Source organism: Strix aluco, chromosome 4 (genome assembly GCF_031877795.1).
Source record: "Strix aluco isolate bStrAlu1 chromosome 4, bStrAlu1.hap1, whole genome shotgun sequence".
Classification (NCBI taxonomy): domain Eukaryota; kingdom Metazoa; phylum Chordata; class Aves; order Strigiformes; family Strigidae; genus Strix; species Strix aluco.
The window spans coordinates 17,862,789-17,881,396 of record NC_133934.1 but is presented as its reverse complement, the minus strand read 5'-3'; the positions used below and the strand labels follow the sequence as shown (position 1 = coordinate 17,881,396).

Sequence of the window (18,608 nt, the reverse complement as noted above, 5' to 3'; positions counted from 1 at the left end):
GTATATTAACATATAGTTTTAAAAAATTGTTATTGAATGATATCTAATACAAATCTGTAATGGTTTTATAATTATACAGTAAAAATAGTACGATGTACTTCTGAGAAGTATTCAGTCAGAGATCCGTTTTAGTATCCATTCAATGCCAGATGAAATCTGCTGACTCTAACGGGTTTGCGCATTGAATCCTTATAGAACAATTTAAAATGCAAAATTATTCTAGACGAGTACAATATATAGTTACTATGCTAAAATACATTGGCTTGGAATCTTTTTAGGCTAGTGTGAAATTAAATCCATTTTTGAAGCTAGATGTTTATAACACATTTTAATACAACTGTGACCTCAGAAAGGCCATTACATTACTTATAAAGAGGGTACACTTGTGAAATGATTTCTTCTCTTGGATGAAGAAATCTCCTTAAACTGGAGTCTCAACTCATTTCAATGAAATAACTAAAGTGAAATAACTAAGGAAATACCAAGTAAAAAAAAGTTCTGCAATAGGAATTAAATTACTGCAGAAGTATTCATTTGTAGAAACAATATTGTATTAGCTAATCTGATTATGTTGCCCAAAGACTAAACAAACCTATCCAAAATATCAGAGCAAAGTCTTATGTCCCCCTTTGTATTCTATATTGTAGAAAACTATCCCTAATAATAAACTGAAAAGTTAGTTTAAGTTGTAATATAAACAATATCATAGCTCTTGTATACTTTATTTCTTTTGTGCTTTATGCAATTTATAAAATTCTTCATATTAAGCTCATTCAGTGTAACCCTGCTTTTCCAAAGTACATAATTTTTTATCTTTAGACTATTTATTTTGTATTTTAATTCACTGATTTGGGGCCAAACTCAACATAAAAAACATGTTTTTAAGAAGTTCAAACCTTGACACAATATTGCTGTAAAAAAGCCAGAGAAGTAGAAAAGGAAAGTGTAACATCTATCTGTTTCTTTTTTGCAAATGAAGAAAGAGCTCTCTCATACTTTTATTTCATAATTTTGACTGTAGTTGAGAAAATTTTGCATTCAAATCGTATTTATCTTTAAACTTTTCCTCGCTACGGCAATGTAAGGCCTATTACTGTGATATGGTCTCATGTTAGTTTTAATTTGGACTCAATTTTATTTACCTGATAACTTTCCTCCTTTAGTTTTGGATCTTCAGGAAATCTGATAACTATTTTGATATTTTACATTATTTCATTTACAATTTTTGTTATTTTCCCTTTTACTCATAGTTTCTCATATCAATCGTTGTCTTTAGAAAGGATGACAGGAAGTTCATTGATAAAGGAAATGTTAAAAGACAAATAATTATTCTGGAATTTTCTCCACACTTGTAACCCCATACCTTTTTTAGGGGTGCTGTTGCAATATCAGGGGATTGTCTGATATAGAAAAGGATGTCTTGCTTTGGCATGGTGATTCAACATTGTGTACTGTCCGCACTAGCCAAGGAAATCATATAAACATTTTTAGTCTAAAGTATAGCTACTAGCTAAAAAGAAGGAACATGATTTCTAGCTGTGCATGCATATGTTTTCAAACATAATTCCTGCATCTGGAAGTTTAATGCACATAAAAAAATCATTATTCATTCATATGTTCTTTGGACTGTATTTTTGTTGATATGGTATCATAAATTATATCATTGTTCTGTTGTCATGCTTGAAATGTTTGTATATAAACATTTACGGTAAATATTTAAAGTTTTTCTTCAAGTTTTACTGATCTTGGTGTCTTACCAAATATTCTTGAAAGAAAGAGGTGTTGTGATGCTGTTTTATTGTGAAGCATTGCGACAGGTAGGCAGAACGTTGTTATCAAATTTTTTTGTATACTCAGTTTTTGTTAGAATGTGCAAGTGGGAATAAAGCAATTGAGTTCTTACAACTGAGGGTAGTATCAAGCAACCAGAACTAGCCATGTACTCATTGTAGTAACAGAAGAGAGTTAATCACTTTTTCATATTGCCTGTTTTATTCAAGACAAGGTGGATGGTAGATACATTGGTCTGTATGCTGTTTGTTACTACTTGACTTCAGAACTGTTGCTTCAACAATGCATTTGATGTGTTGAGGGGCAGTTCCCTTTTACTGTAAAGCTATGTTCTGACTATTTTAATTTCTTCAGAAACACTGAAAAATTATTACTCTCTGTGGTGGCAAAGAAAATTACGTAAGCATGTTTTTAGGAAAGCATTTTTGTTTTCTTTCCATGAGAGTGGTTCAGTGTGTTTCCTTATAACACTGAAGACCATATTCATGTGCTTTGGACTTGGCCAAACTAGATCCAAAAAGGCTTTAAGAGTGCCAAGCTAAAATAAGAGAAACTATTATCCAACAGTAAAATGGGACACTATAAAAGGCTCCATTTTAGGAACTTACAATGTACTGAGTATTTTTAAAATCTACTTCAGAGGGGATGGTTTTATCACAGATGCAAAGGAGGCGGTGGACCTACTACAGTAGCAAGCAGTACTGCATGCTGTGAGGACGTGACATACCTTTTACTTACTCTTTGTATCAGGGTGGGAGTTCACATAGAAAAGCTTTTAAAAATCAATTCCAATCACTTTGAAGCTAGAATATTTTCTTCATCTAAAATGAACTTTTTCATTTTCTCCCTTATAATTTGGCTTTTCAGGTAGTCTGGAGTTTTAGAAGAAAATCTATTATTGTATTTGTTGGCAGAGAATAAAAATTTCCAAATTTAATTTTTCATTATATTTGAATGCTGGTTTTCAATGCTGCCTTAATGAGATCAGGTTAGTGAAGTACTTAAAATGAGAATTTGCTAATCTTTGTAATCATTTCAAAGTTGACCACAAGAGTTAGGAATCTCTTGGTACTTTTATGAGTCTAATTGGTCTTTTGATTGTGCACGTTAAATACCATATATATTAATATGACAACAGACAAAACTTTTCTTAAACTTGACTTCCATTGCCATAAATTTTCTTGAAATTGGGAGGGAAACTTTTGTGAACTCTTCTTACACATCTATATTAGCATGGCATTAATATTCCAGTATTGTTGCTTATTTGTCTTATGATAGTGCAATCCAGTAGCGATAGGGCTACACAATGTGAATCGCTTTCCTACTGCTGTGGAAGACATTAGTCTCACCAATGACCTAGTGACAAAAATGATTGTTTTAGCAAGTCTCTTCAGCTTTCTCTCTCATGAAGAAGCACATTCTGCACTCCTAATGGGGAACAAATTTAAAATACTAGGTTAGGTAAAATGCAACAGTCATTAAATCTGTTGATTTTGAGAAATCCTTTTCAACAGCCATGTCTTAGCTCTTTTCACAAAGGCATTTCATCAGAAGGTTACTTGGCTTCCGAATAAGTTTCAGCAGTGATGCAGAGTAAGCAGATAGAAATTTTCATAACTGTAATTGCCAGACAAGAAGTTACTTTTTCACAGCCAGCCATAAAACAAAGTAAGAAAATTAATAGAATATGTAGGAACAATATTGGAATGAATGACTCTTCCCAGTAAGTGCGCCACTTTTAATGCAGAAGTATAAAAGCAGAAATGTAGACTTGATATATAGTTGATTATACATGTATAATAAATCCTGCTCATTTAATGAACTTAATGGTCTCTGCCTCATTCTCCTTAATGCAACAACAGCAGCTCTAATATCACAGTCTAATACTCCATCTTGTTTTACACTCTGGAATTCCACTTGCCAAATGCAATTATATAGTCTTTCTTTCCCTTGTCTTTTTCTCCCATCATGTGATCTACTGTGAGGTGTATAAATTTTGAGTGCCATTTTGTTTTAAACTGTGGTCATTCACATACTGCCTTATGGTATGTTGTTCCTCTTGTTCTTTTGAGGGTTCTGAGCTAAGATTTTTACTTTTGTTTATTCAGATAGTAGACTTCTTTGAAAGAACTCAACTCTGAAGTCTTTCATTTCATTTACCTGCAAGGAAATTTCTGTGGTTTAGTGTCACGACCATTAAGTCTTTGTGTAGGATTTATATATGCAATTTTATATGTAAATTGGGGGGGGGCGGGGTGGGCATGAGTGTTCATCAATTTATTCAATATTGTTTTGCTGTCTTTATTTCCTCAAAAACTGAGAAACTCATGCTTTCCTATTTGTCATGCATCCCGAGGAAATGGTTACATTTTTCAGTTTTGTTTAAGGAACTGATAATACTATATATAGACAGGCTTCTGTCTTTCTGCTTAAGCCTTTCTCTAGAAAATAATAGTTTTCCCAGGCTTGCCTAGGCTTTTTAAAATATAACAAGTACATATCCTTTTTAAAACTCTCTCTTCTGTTAAGAGCTTACGGCCTTAAAGCAGAGCTTGGTTGATGTTAGATAGAAAGGGATAAAGGTCAATCAACACAGCCTATGATGACGTAACTTGTAAATAAAGTATTTATGTAGTCTGACCATCACAAAGAAGGTTAATTATACTGAGACAATTCCACATTTTGTTGTTGAGCTCTGGAAAAATATTCCTGTTCAAGAAAGATGCTTTAATTCATAGAGGCACGTGTGCTCTGCCTTAGTTTGCATTTCTCTATCGCATATACACTAAAGCTAGTGGTGGTTTTTCTTCTTTCACCAAATTTTTGTAAAGTGTCTTATACTAGAATCTTCAGTTAGTTATATTTAAAAAGTGCAGATTCTGGTTCCAGAATTGAGGGGAAGATTTAAAATGGTGTGAGATGACTGGGCTTGGGCTGTTGTTTGCATGTATCCTTAGGTAGATTTTCCTTCCCTAATTCCTGTTTCACCCAGTCAAGATAGTTGTAGTCTGTCCTGTGATGATCTGACACCTTCTTCAGATTTTCAAGCCAAATATCATGCTGCATTTATTCATTGTTTATCCTTTTGCTGGCGGTGTCCTTTCATTTTGCTATAATTACACAGTTGTGCCTTAAATATATTGTTTAGACAAGATTTGAGACTAGTAGAAATGTTTTCATTATTTTAAAGTATTTCAGGAGAAAGTTAAATATTTGTTTGCAGGGCTTTATGGAGTGGTGCTAAATCTTATTATCTGAAATTTTGTTTCAAATGTAGGTAAACATTTGGTAGCTGTTAGAAATGATATTTCATTTTTATCTTCCTTGTATTCATTTGGTAACTGGATAGTAATTTAATACGAATAAGATTTTTGCCATATGTTAGGGACTGCATTTTCTTATCGTAAGGCTTTTTTTCTCTGGTGTTTCCTATGGTCAACATGAAACTCTGCCCTTTAAAATGGCCTTGAATCTTGAGTATTCCCAAGCATACTGAGTGTTTCTGAAAGCTGTTGACGGCCTTCAGGTTTTTTAAGCCAGATATTTTTACAGTGATCAACAACTAATTAGGTGGATGTATCTGAATGGAAATTGTTTTATATGGGAAGCCCAAGATTTTAAGAACAGCATTTTGCATTCACATGCACACACCACTACAACATCACAGCTTGACGCTTTTACCCTTAGTGGTAACTGAGGCAGGGCCATGCTTTGTGGTTTCAGTGTAATATAAAACATGATGATGTTCTTGGGTGTGTAATCTAGCAAAGAAAGTTTATGGGAGTCCTCATTAACAAAGTTTACTTCCTAGTTATTTAAAAGGTACTATTAAATATTTTAAAATAAATTAAAAGAAAATGTTTGGAAATCCAAGTTATTTTTTTTTAATAAATACAAGTATATAGAAATGTATGATTTATAAACCTGTACCTATATATATTTGTATAGGGATATGTGCTACCTATGAACTGAGAACATTCCTAATGCACCATTTTAAGAGAAAATCACCCCTTTGAAATACTGCATATAGAACCTAGATTGAGGTTCCAATTTAGATAACTGGAATTTTTTAATTACTTTGTTGTTCGCAAGGATTTTTTTAATATTGCCTTACAAAAAGCTAGAAAATAGAAATTCTTTCACTGCTAATCAAATATTGAAGTTCTTGTAACTGAGCAATAATTAAAATGTACTCAACACATTTTTATCAGGTTCGTACCAGCTTATGACTCAAAGTAATGTTTTGATTGGTTGCAGTATACCATTATAAAATAACGCTGTTCTTGAGAACCATCTTTCTCCATCTTCTCCTTTCAATGCATACGGTATCATTTTGAATTTCGTATCTCCTCCCATCTGGGGTTTTTTTTTCCTCCAGTTGGATTGCCATCTTTCAGCTGACTTCTCATCTAAATGCTTACTTTATTTTTGTTCTCAATGTGTGATTTTTGTCAACACTATTTGTTATGTTACTCACTTTAGTAAGTCAGACTAGCTATGTTATAGACCTGCAGCTTTCTACCTTTTTTCCTCTCTCACAGAAGCATAGAAAATGTGCAGAGTTTTTCAGGGAGGCTGATGAGCCCAAACAGGATGTCTAACCACTTCCCATAATGGCTTAGCTCCCATAATGAAAATTACACCATTGTCATTGGCTATCTCTTCCAGTGTTAGCTGTCCCACTGCTTTTTCTATATCATGATACTTGTATTTTTACAGCTATTGACTTGTGCTTCTTACGTGATCCGCTATAGCCACCTATGCCTTTGTTAAAGATGCCTGACCTGCATTAGTACTTTGCCGTGGTCTCTGCTGAACTGTTGTTTATTTCATGTCATTGCTTTTATTCATTTATTTTATTCAGACCTATGTCTGAACCACTGTTCAGACTGTTCAGACCATTACACTCTGATTGTTTAACATTCATCTGCATCCTCTCTTCATACTTTGCTCTCCTTTAGTACCAAACTTTAATTGATTCTCAGATCATGCATCAGCTTTCTTTTTTTCTGTGTGTTTGTGAGTGCCAAAGCATACTCTTAAGGAGTGCTGCAGAATGAGTGCAGCCCAGTTTCATTCCCTGTTTTGTTTTTTACTCTATATTTATCATGGTGTAGTTCTGCTGGTCCATACGATGTCTTACGCCTAAGAAGAGATTCTTATCATATGAGCAAGATATCAGTCAGCTTTTGTTGTAGATTTCTTCAAGCCCAGGCATGGAAAATCTTTTCTAAATAGCCATGCCTAACTTTTAATCGACTTTTTTCTTATTGAAGACCAGGCAACTTTTAATTTTTTTCCTACAGTGTAAAGATAAATGTCTTTTCCAAAATCAGGATGTATAAGCAGACTTTGTCTTCCTAGCTCCATGCTTTTGTGTCAGACAGCTCTGGACACTTCATAATTCTAGAAAAGTTACTGTTTCTGCTCCCATTCTCATGGCAAATTGCACATTCTGTTCTTGTGGAACAGGTCGAGCGATTTGTATTTCTCTTTCCATTTTTTCATAACTGAAGGAAGGGGACCTTTTTCTGATGCTGATTTCTCTCATGTTCTAGACATCTGTAAAGGCTGCTTAGATTATTCTTCAGTGTTCTTTGGAGTACAAACAATGGTATGTCTTGCTCTATTAAGAGGATGTAAATCTTTAATGAGAAACTTCATGCTTTATGGAGACCTAGGCTTTTTTCTGTATTCTTTTGTTTGGTTTTGTCAGTCTGACAGATATTACTGTCTGATTTGTTCTGTCAGTATCAGAAACTCACCTGACTTACGTCTGCGTTCAGCTTTATTGGTTCCTTACCACAAATTCAGTTTAGACAGGAGGTTCACAAACTTTCCCTTCAGTGGCTGTGCCAGCTCACCTACTCTCCATCCTCTACTTACTGCCACATGCTCCTGTCTCCCCTTCTAGGCACACATAAAAGGAATCTGTGCTTCTGTCTTTTATCATGGTTTATCTGTAGGTGAGCCAGGTATCTTAACTTGACTGGAGCACTTTTTTCAGTGATGATTGACTTTAGACCTGCTTTTCTTGCTACATGCCTACCAGTAGAAATGGCCTTAATTTAACATTAGCTTAGGACTTAAAATCCTTTCAAAATTATAAGCCTATGCATTTCTACTTGGTTTTGAATGTATCAGTTGTCAAGCCATTAGTGAGTAATGCGACTACATTCATGTTTTTCCGAGCAGGTTGAGCAGGTCTTATGTAAGTATTCTTTGTTTTCACTTTGCAGCTCAGGGTTGAATATTTCTAAATTGTGGTCCCACTAGGAATTAGAATGACTTTTACATTTTGTCTTAAAATACATGCATACATAAAATTTGAGACGCTTAGGAAAGTCAGTCTTTTCAGATGGATCTTGTCACAGGTTTCTATTATGTAAGGTGCGGATTTTACAAATATGCAGAGATTATACTTGATATTTTACTGACACAGGGTTGCTCTCAAAGTTGTCTATTTCAAACTGTTGAAATCTTGATTATTTGCTTCAAATAATGGATTCTTTTCCTGTACATGAAATCGAAGCCTGGCTGAAAAATTGTCTAGAAGCTGTAAGAATGCCATATGATATTTTTCTTAATCCAAAAAAGTATTCTTATACTCACTTAGATGGTGCTCTTTTATTTCTGTGTCATGTTTTTCATTTGGAATGGAGGCTAAACTTTGGAAAAAAAGTACCTAAAGTTAGGTTTTGGTGTTTTTATTGGGGCATTTAGCATAAATTTCAAAACATTCAGCAACAATGTTTTTTAAATTTAAGAAAATCTACAGTGCAAGTAAAGATTTAAGAGCTATGCTTAAGGTATCTATTCTTAAAATTGTGGTGGTTGTTGTTACCTGTGTTTCTAGTTTAAAGTTCCAGAGACGTGTTCGAAGAAGTTCTTTTGTAGATCATATTTGTTGCTGAGACATTTCATATTTATCAGTTTACTACTCACAGCTGTTTTTAAATTATATTTAAGTAGTAGAAATCTCAGAAAAGGAAATGACTTATTTGCAAATTATTGTTTGACCTTCCTTAATTCAGAAGTCTGGTGGGTTATAAACCACCCAGGGACTGTCTCATCCTATTTCTGAGATGATGTCCCTCCATAATGTAATTGCATTTGTAATGTCAAAAAACCATTATGAATTAAAGATTTGAGATTAATCCAGCACAAATGACAAAATCTAGATAGCTGCATTCATCACAGTATTGAGATGGTGACATTCTGTTTCCTCTGAGAACAGGTTGAATCAACATATGTAGTTCTGAACCTCCAAGCCTTAGCTTTATTGTACGTTGTTCAAAACCATTTTTTATTATGATTAAGTAGAATAAAAAGAGCAAAAACTTTTTTCTGTTATAGTATGTTTCTAAGGCAAATGCAACAGTACTCATCAGCACAACAGGTGTTTAGGGTTCTTTAAATTTATTTGCATGCTACTTCTTCGAATAATGTGTAGAACTTCAGTAGTTTTCTTTCATGGAACTGATGATCAGAGGCAGACTTGTTTCCCAGTGGTGCCTAGATGCTAAGAATTAATTATTCATCATAAAATTAATGGTGCTCCCTTTCAACTGTTAGATTATTAGCTGGTTTTTGTTTCCAACATCTTTGAAGACAGTATGCTATGAACAATTTGAGATCATAGGGCTATTTTTTTCTTTTAACAGGTTTAATGCTATCATCACTAGTAAATTATGCTCTAAAATTTTATCACTTCTTCGTGCCCATTTCAGTGAGAGTTTACATTAATATTTTGCTTCCTTCTTCTTTAAGAACCCTGTGCCTTCTGTGGACTGCTAAATAATCTGTATTACCACAAAACATAGTGATTCTTGTGAAAAGGATCACAGTTCTAAATAACTTAGTAAGTCTGCTTTGAATAATTATAACTGAAAAAGGAGGCAGGAATGTTGTCTATATTTAAACTTGACAACATCTGTTCAACTCTGGCCTGTATTTTGGGGAGCCATCAGGACTGAGCTCTGTACTTCGATGACTGCACAAGTCTGATTAATTAACTTTTTTTTATACTAGTTTCAGTTCCATATTTCTGTGGTGAAGTTGCAATTTAAACCTTTTATATTGCCTATGATCTGTTGTGTTTAAGGGAGTGAGAACATTTTCTATAGCTGACTGGTTTTGGGGAGAAGGTCATGTTATTTCTGTGACTGCACTCTGAAACTGTTGTCACCTATGCCACTTGCCAAACTTTTACATGAAGATGCATACAATATGCTGTTTGCTTTTACTATTGTGCTGTGTTCTTTGAAGATGAGTTAGTGATGTAAAAGGTGCAACAAACATCCACTGCTATATAATTTTGTCTCTGTGCAAGTTAATCTTAGAGCTTGAACAGTGTGTGGATATTTCAATATATAGCTTCAGGAAATAGCTACCAGTAAGTAATCCTCTTTCATTGATGTGCTGCAAGTGCTCAGCAAATTCCTACTAGCCTCTTTTAGTTATCTTTCTCATATATTTCATACATATTTTATTCCTATTTCCTTTCTTCTTCCCATCCTTTTTTTAACTCAAACCAAGAAAACATTTCTGAGTTAGTGTGAAGAGCAAAATGAACTTTTCCACCACAATTTCAGTCTGGGACTATGGCTAGTTCTGACTTCAGTCTTTTTGTCTCCATTCAGTTCACCTATTGTCTTGGTTCTGTCTTGTGTTGTTTTATTTGTCTTAGTATTCCAGCTGTGTTAAACCCAGTACTTATGTCTAATTTTTAAAAGACTCCCTGGATATTGCTTATTTCTCCAGCTTGCTTTGATCTAGTTGAGTATGCCATCTATTTCCTGGGCATTTCTTTCTCCCTCTCAGATTTCCAAACGGGATTCCGTCCACTCAGCTGAAAAATGTTATTTCTTATTACAAGAAGAATCCATCTGATAAATGGAAATGAGAGAGACATTAAAAAAATCTCTTTCTAGATTTCTTTGTTGTTGCATTTGGCATTGTGGAAAGATGAGTTTATATTTTAGAGACAATAAATTGTGCACGGTTGGTTTACTTTAATTTCAATGTATGTTGCATTATTAAATCAATCTCTGTTGGAAGGCATGCTGGGGCTACTATAGTCATTGTAGATTTTAACCTAATATATTCCACTGTTTTCTTTTCCTGGAAATGTTTGAGTAGTTTGTACAGAGAAAATTTTTTTATGCTGCTAAAGTTTTATTATTTCTACTCAGTACCTTTGAAACCTTTCTGTAAAAGCCTCAAATCAGTGCTATATATCACAAATGATTTTACACTTTCCAGGCTATCAATTTGCACATCATTGATGATGGTGTTTAACAAATGCAGTTTGCAGAATTTTTGTCAGACAGGAGGGTAAAAAACAGTTTGTCCTAGCTCTCGGCTAGTTGGGAAGGAGATGTTTTTATCCATGAAATAAGTGTTGCAAAAGAAAGATTTAGAGAACTCTAACCCTACAGTGATACTTTCATAGTCATTTTACAGCATACAAACACACAACACTTGATGGTAATCTCTTTGATAGGAAATGCTGAGGAGACACCTAACAGATAAGAAACATTTATCCCTATTCCTACTTTTTCTGCACGGCCTTGACTTGTCATAGACAGATTAATTCAGCAAATGTATGGACTTGAGCTAGCCAGATTTTTTTTAACTTTGTCATTTTCATAAGGCAGGTGTCAAATTCCCATTTTTCCTGAAGAACACAGTTCCAAACTGCACAGAAAATAAGAAGCTCAAAGAATATTATTTTCTTGTTGTGCTTGGCAGCCTATCAACTTCTATAGTACTGTTCTCACATCTTTCTGTTAAAAATCAGGCTTTCTGTTATCATAACAATGATTTAGGTAAAACTAAAGAAAGAAATGGAAAGGACTGTTTTCTTCTTTTTCACTGGGCTTTTAGCATTGTTGGCCTGTCTTCAAATTCAGTAGTGAAAACTGAACTATTGAATATGCCATGGCTGGAATTTATGTTCCATGTTACAGAAGCACCTGTACTTGACTTCCACAAACCACATGGGATTGACTGTTAATCAGCTTCCACACAAGTGAATAAAAACAAAACAGAGGATAATTGCTGGAATAGTAAACAGATGGCTTCAGAATTGGAAATTCTGATCTTTTTAGGACCATTATATAAGATCTGTAAATGCCTGTTGTCTAGAAAGCTAAAGGGACCTCCATCCCCTTACTGATGCAAGCCTTGGTAGTGGAGAACTCCAGAAGGAGGTTGTAGATGCTCTACAGCCTAATTCCAGGCTCTACTGAAATAGGCTTCATGGCTTCTGGTAGTGTCAGGCTGTAACCTCAGTTCTTCCTGACAGGAGGGTTGCTGTATGAAACATCTCTTTGTTTTGCTAGGAATGCTTAATGCACGGTGCACCTTTTGTAAGCAGTGTGAAATAAAATTTAGAGTAGAATCTGTTGATGGATCTGGCTGGAGAAATTCAGCTGCTTCTATTTAATTTTATGCCTTAATTACATTCTCTGCTTTAAAATTACTATTTATATACACCATTTTCATACCTTGTTACATCAACAGCTAGAAAATAAATCATACAGGTAAAAATGAAAAGCAAAATGAAAGATTAGATTCTTCTTGGTTAGTAAGTATATTAATGCAAATCTCTAACCATATTATTTTCCACTTTATCAAGGTAAAATTCCCTAAAATACTTGAGGCTTTATGTTGATGTAACCCATACTGGGGAACTGGAAAGAAAATAACATTTTTCTATTCCTGTGTTTATGTGTTCTCTTAAAATGCCAACTCCCAAGTTTCCTAAAGTTCTTCTGGAAGAGATCAATTACTGCATGACAATTACCAGCATATACTTCAGTTCTAGTTTTACAAATTCAGTCCTGCCTTTTACACCTCGTAGAGAAACCTGTACAAAACCTAAAGAGCAGAACAGTCCCTCAGAGAGTCGACTGCTCAGAAAGTGCTGTTTTGTAGTATTACAGCACTCTGCATTTTCATTTGCAGTCCAAGCAAATGGGAAGGTCACAGTAACACCAAATCCTAGTTTATATACAGAAGTAACACACCAAATCATTTGAGAAGCCTGAACCTTTAGCTTTTTGTCTGGCACTTGCCCAGGATTAAGCAAGGTTTGTGTATCTACTGCTTTAAAGACAGTAGAAATGCTGGTCTGTAAAGCACTTTGCAAGTATATACTGCTTCCTAGTTTGCAATTTCTTGATTGCCAAGGCATTTACGTTCCTTTTGGATAACAACCACCACCATAAAAAAAAACCCCACCAAAACAAAAAAAAAAAACAACGCCAAACACCCAACACAAAAAAAACCCCAACAGCGACTCCAAAACAATATTCCAGCCCTGTCTCTTCATTTAGCTGTTGATTATTTCTGTTAAGGGTTGAAGTTTTGCTACTTGGCCATGCGTGGAAAGCATATAATCAGTAGGGGTGAGGACAGCTGCAAGACTTCCGAAGTCAGCCCTAGCACCATCTCGTATATACACTTAATCCCATGGTCATAAGAAAAGGCTTTGACTTTCCTCACAGCAAGTGAGGGCAAAGGTTCAAGTCTGAAGGGATTGTATATTCAAGAAAGTAACCTTGCTGACTAAAGTCTTCTCTGTCACTTACACTTGCACCCTGTGTTTGCTACAGCAGGAAAAGATCAGAGCAACAAGAGTGTGTGCAAACCAGAAAATAATGGAGGAAAAGGGTACAAGGCAAAAATAAGACAAAATATAGAGGCAGAAAAATAAGGACACAAGGAAATGCAGGGCATGGGAGCAGCACCCCAGTTACAGAGGGTTAGGAACTAGGATTAGTAAATCAGAAATGCCTGTTTCACTACCATGTCAGCAAGGCACACAGCCTTCAGGAGAGCTTGCGTAAAAAGTAAAAGAATGAAAACTGTGCTTTAGATGATCTGTGAAAAATAACAATGAATTCTCACTTTAGCTGTAACACAAGCTGTCCCTCCCTCTTGACATCAGAAAAAGTTTAATCAGAAAGTCAGACAATAGTATTTGATAACACAGGCTAATATGTTTTAGGTTATAGCCTTATAATTACTGAATGTCCTCAGCTAGACTGTTCGCCCATGTGACTGCTATACTTAGCAGATCAGTCTGATTATCAAGATTCATAATTTGCACCAAAGTCCTGTGATGGACATCGTTTCCTGAAATGCAGCAAGTAAGAGCCATTAAGAGACACTCTTTCTGCTTAAACATCTCTTTGATAGGAAAAACTGTGTGCAGGTGGATTAGAGCATGATCATTACCTCCTACCCTTAATTACAATACATAGAGCTTTATTTTTAGTATCTCGGGAATTAGAAATATTTCTAATTTTATATCATTCTTGCAGTTCTTGAAATCTCTGAAAAGGATGGTGAGAAACAATGAATTGTACATAGGACACTAATCACTGCAGGAGGTAGGCAGTAAAAAAAAAAAAAAAAAAAAAATAGTAGGGATGGAGAGTTTTGAAATTAGGATTTCCAAACTCTACCTTCTTGTCTTCTGAGCGTGCACAATTGCAGTGCTTTACATATCAAGGAAGAAATTTTTTATGATGAGGGTGGTGAAACACTGGAACAGGTTGCCCAGAGAGGTTTTAGATGCTCCATCCCTAGAAACATTCAAGTTCAGACTGGACAGAGCTCTGAGCAACCTGATCCAGTTGGAGATGTCCCTGCTCATTGCAGGGGGGCTGGACTAGATGACCTTTAAATGTCTCTTCCAACCCAAACCATTTTATAATTCCATTCCATGATCCTATATGGCAACAATGAGGGTATGATTCAATCCACACTTAACGTCCTAGTCTGCTTAGTGATCCCCACAAAGGGCTGGATTTGTTTCCCTCCTTTGTATTACTTATTTTCCTGGATTTGAAACAAAACAAAAACTGTCTCTCTATTAGTGCTTTCGTAGCTGTACTAAATTAACAATGTCAGCAGAAAAACCCAACCCCAAATTCTTGCTGGGTTCCTGTTGTATGGTTTTGCAGTAGTCGGCTGGACGCAATGGAAAGGCCAGCCTGCAGCCACACCTCCTCTGGGCCAAGGCACAGCACTAGCAGGAGACCGACCTAGGGCAGTCTCTGCGAAGTAGCAGGACCTCGGCAACACCAAAAAGCCCGATCTACTTTTACAACACGGGCAGCACAGCACAGTCAGGTTCTGATCTCAGTGTTTCTGGAACATAGTGCAGTAAAACAGCAAAAAACCCCAACAGTACACGCAATCTGCCACCACCTCATCTTGCCTCTTAGCAGTTTGATTGTTTGCAGGGGAAGAAGAAAGTGTACTAAACTTTTTCTCATTTTTTTCCCTCTCCCACCCCCACTTCTTTTCTCACAGCACACTACAAGTGAAGGTCTCGGAGCCGCAGAATTCAATAGACATGAACACAGAAAATGAACATTTGAAGTCCATAAAGATGTGCCTTAATCAGCCCACTGAGTGGAATCTGAGTTTTTCAGCAGCATCTCTCGCCAGCTGTAAAGTTTTTAACCAAAATCTCAAAACTGATGAGAACAAATAGATTGCAGCTGTTCTTGCACTATTATTTTGTACATTGTTCCTGATTTTTTTTCTGCTGAATAATAAGCACTTATTACATTGATCTTGAAATGATCTTGTGTGATTTGGCTTTATATTACTACTAGCATTATTCATTTTGATGTACTTTTTCTTTTTTTAAATATGAAGTTTCACATCTGACCACCATATGAAATTCTTGCAGTACAAATTTATATCAGAATCCGATGTTCCCCTTCAATAGTATTGTGATTTTTCTATGTTAAGTTTAATTATTATTTCCCGATTTTATTTTTGTGCACGAAAGTTAATATATTATGTAATTTGTGGCATAGGTCACCATGTAAAGATTTATGGTAATAACAATTCAAACACATCTGTAACAGGTGGAGACCGACTACCTCGAAGCAGAGCAGTAAAAAGGTAAATTATCTGAGGATCTCTCCTTCACAAATGGATTGAAATGTACTGAACAAGCAGTTTGTTTCTGCAGTAAGCTTTCATCTTCATTTATCTTGAGAACTTCTGTGTGACAGTGTTTAATGACTGTAATGTCTAAAAGAAAGGCCAAGGCTGCAGGAAAAGCTCTTGAAAGATTGTCATTCAACAAATCTGTATCTGCACTTTTTGAGGTTTCTGCTTAATGGTCTTTCTTCCCCTTTTGTTTTTATGAATTTATGCCTGCCACCAATTAAAATGGATGTAAATGCTCTTCCTATTTCATTTTTTTCCCCCCGTGTACTTTAGAAATTCAATGTAAACATCAAAATTTTAAGCTCTACTCAAAGTAGTAAATGGTTGTAGCTGACTACATTGTAGACATTCCATGCTTAGATCAGTTTTAGCAAGGTTCATGTACTTCATTCATCACAACTTCATTAATAGAGCTATAACAAAAGTGTTAGAATAAAACCATATGATATATTTCTCTTTTCTGGAGTCATACATTCAATAGCTAGAGTAGAGGCTGCTTAATTCAACTTCTAGGTTGTCTGTCCTTTACTTACCAAGGACTAATTTTCCAGAAGGAAGTTTCCTTGGACAGACACTGTATTTTATAAAACACAGGTTTTAAGGATTCACTTAAAATTATCTTACTTAGAAGTGGAGATGCAGTTCTTCTGTGAAGAAGTTTGTTGGTTTGCTGGTACAATCCAGTAACTGAAATGAGATTATTGTGAATTCCGGTAAGTTGCACAAGATCCCACAAGGATATCGAGTCACTGAAGTATCAGACAGTGCAGAACAAGTGAACATTCATCATCACGCCACACTGTCTAGAGGGTCTTTACAGAGCTCAACTATTTAATGCACTTGGATTCTATGCGGTAAGGAAGCCAAAAAGAGAATTAAACTTCCTGGGGGAGAGGCACTGAAGTGAACTTCAGGGGGGCCTCACCGAAGCACAAGGAACAGTAAGGAGTCAGGGCTATCCAGAGAGGAACATAAAAACAGTCTTACAAGCAGTAGAACTAATGCAGCCGGTATCTTGTGTGCCTGAAGGAGGAGATGCCATGTGAACTTCCTCATTTGAAAGACCAGGTAAATACCAGAACCTTTCTGTTACAGACATGTCTCACCTCCAAGCAGCTGTCTGTTTTCATCAACTTTAACAATTATGATCCCTTCCTTTGTGGCACAGTGAGTTTCAATGGGCTGCTAAGTTTCAGATGGGAGTCAGATACCCAAGCTCACTAGCCACTTCTAAGTCAGACAATAAACAACAAAATTAGAAAAAGAAATGTTCTTGGTGCCACACTCACCCTTTGTCTTGAGATAGCAACCAGCAAAAGGAGACTAATCAAGAGAAAGTCTTTTAGTCTGTAGTCTGAAGAGACTGATTAGACAAGCAAACAATCACAAAACTGGTTTTAAGAAACAAAAGCTAGTGTAGAAATAAACATGGGATCATTTTAAGTTTGACAACAAATGACCACTACTATTTTGTTATCATTTAATATTGAATCAAGTCTAGGTCTAGCGTGGCTCATGTTTGACACCCTGTTGTGTTTAGCCAGCAAAAAGAGAGAGGATGCACAATAATTGGTTCAGAGCAACAAAGAGGCGGTTTTTAAGTCAATTAGAATATTTTAGGGATTAACATTTTATTCCTTAATTAAGCAGCCAACAAGTTAAGTACTTTCAATCTGTAGAAATAAAGTAAATAAAAATCAGCAACATCTTTTAGCTAGAAGGATTAATGCATTTGTCAATTTTTTCACTGCAGGTAGTAAGATACTTCCAGACTTGTCTCCTTATCCCCTTTGGATGTACTCTATTGCTACCACATGTGACTTTCTCAGTCAGTTTTGTACTGACTGAGAATACGTTGAACGTATTGACAACTGATAATTGATAACTGAGATAACATTGAACCTTGAATATTGATAATAATCAGCTTTGAAAAATACAACATGCATCTGATTATCCTATCCTGCAATTAAGCAGCCATCCTTCTCAAAAGATGAAGTAATTTTGCAAGAGCATACCAAATTTCATATTGCACAGAAGGCCCTTCCCTTGACAGGGAACAGGGCAGGGAAAGAGCCCAGAGAGGCTGGAAATTACGTGCCAGTTGCTGGTGAGGTTTCTAGCCCAAGAGAGGATCACAGGGTAATTGAGGCACAGAGGGATGTCAGGAGGTCTCTACTGCTACAGGCCAGCTGTGAGGTCACAGCAGGCTGTTCAGGACTGTACCCAGTCAGGTCTTAAAAACCTCCTCAGACAGAGCCTGCACAGCCTCTCCAGGCAACCTGTTCCACTGCCTTTTCCTCCTTATATTCTGGTCTGAGTTTCAACTTACACCCACTGGTTTTTGCCCTCCCATCATATGCAACAAAGAGCCCGGTTCCATCTCCTCAACATGCTCCTTGTAGGTAAACTGGGGGTCCTCCCAACACCCACAGGCTGAACAAGCCCAGCTCCCTCCGCCTCTCCCTGGAGGACAAGCGGTCCCACCCCCAGCAGCCTGGGGGCCTCCACTGAACTCACTCCAGTTTGTCAATGGCTGCCATCCATTAATACACACCAGTGAAGTCACTTCCACAGCAGAGACATCCACCGACTGAGGGGTGACTTCAGGGAAACCTGATCTTTTCAGCACAGCATTCCTAAGAGATGCCAGAGACAGAACCTGCATGTGTGGCAAGGCACGACAGAACGGCAAGGCAAAACTTCAATTTATTCAGGAAGGCATTCACAGAGAAGCCTTTATAAATTTTTATTGCTCCTGCTTTTCCTAGAAACTCATTTTAACTAACAATAAGAGTGGACTAGCAGTAGTTGTTGAAAGTGTATTAGTGGCAGAA

The 18,608-nt window shown here is 36.1% G+C and overlaps 1 protein-coding gene across 4 annotated transcripts in view; it reads left to right on the top strand.

Annotated features, from left to right (window-relative positions):
- The window catches only part of LCORL (ligand dependent nuclear receptor corepressor like), an 84,514-nt gene extending 68,503 nt beyond the window's left edge, over positions 1 to 16,011 (top strand). For 3 of the 4 annotated variants that reach the window (XM_074822230.1, XM_074822224.1, XM_074822226.1), the window contains one exon: positions 15,121 to 16,011. In XM_074822230.1, the coding sequence (XP_074678331.1) occupies positions 15,121 to 15,304 (184 nt within the window). In that variant the 3' untranslated portion in view covers positions 15,305 to 16,011. The remainder of the gene's footprint in view (positions 1 to 15,120) is intronic. The other variant, XM_074822225.1, reaches the window with a different exon arrangement.
- Positions 16,012 to 18,608: the final 2,597 nt, after the last annotated feature.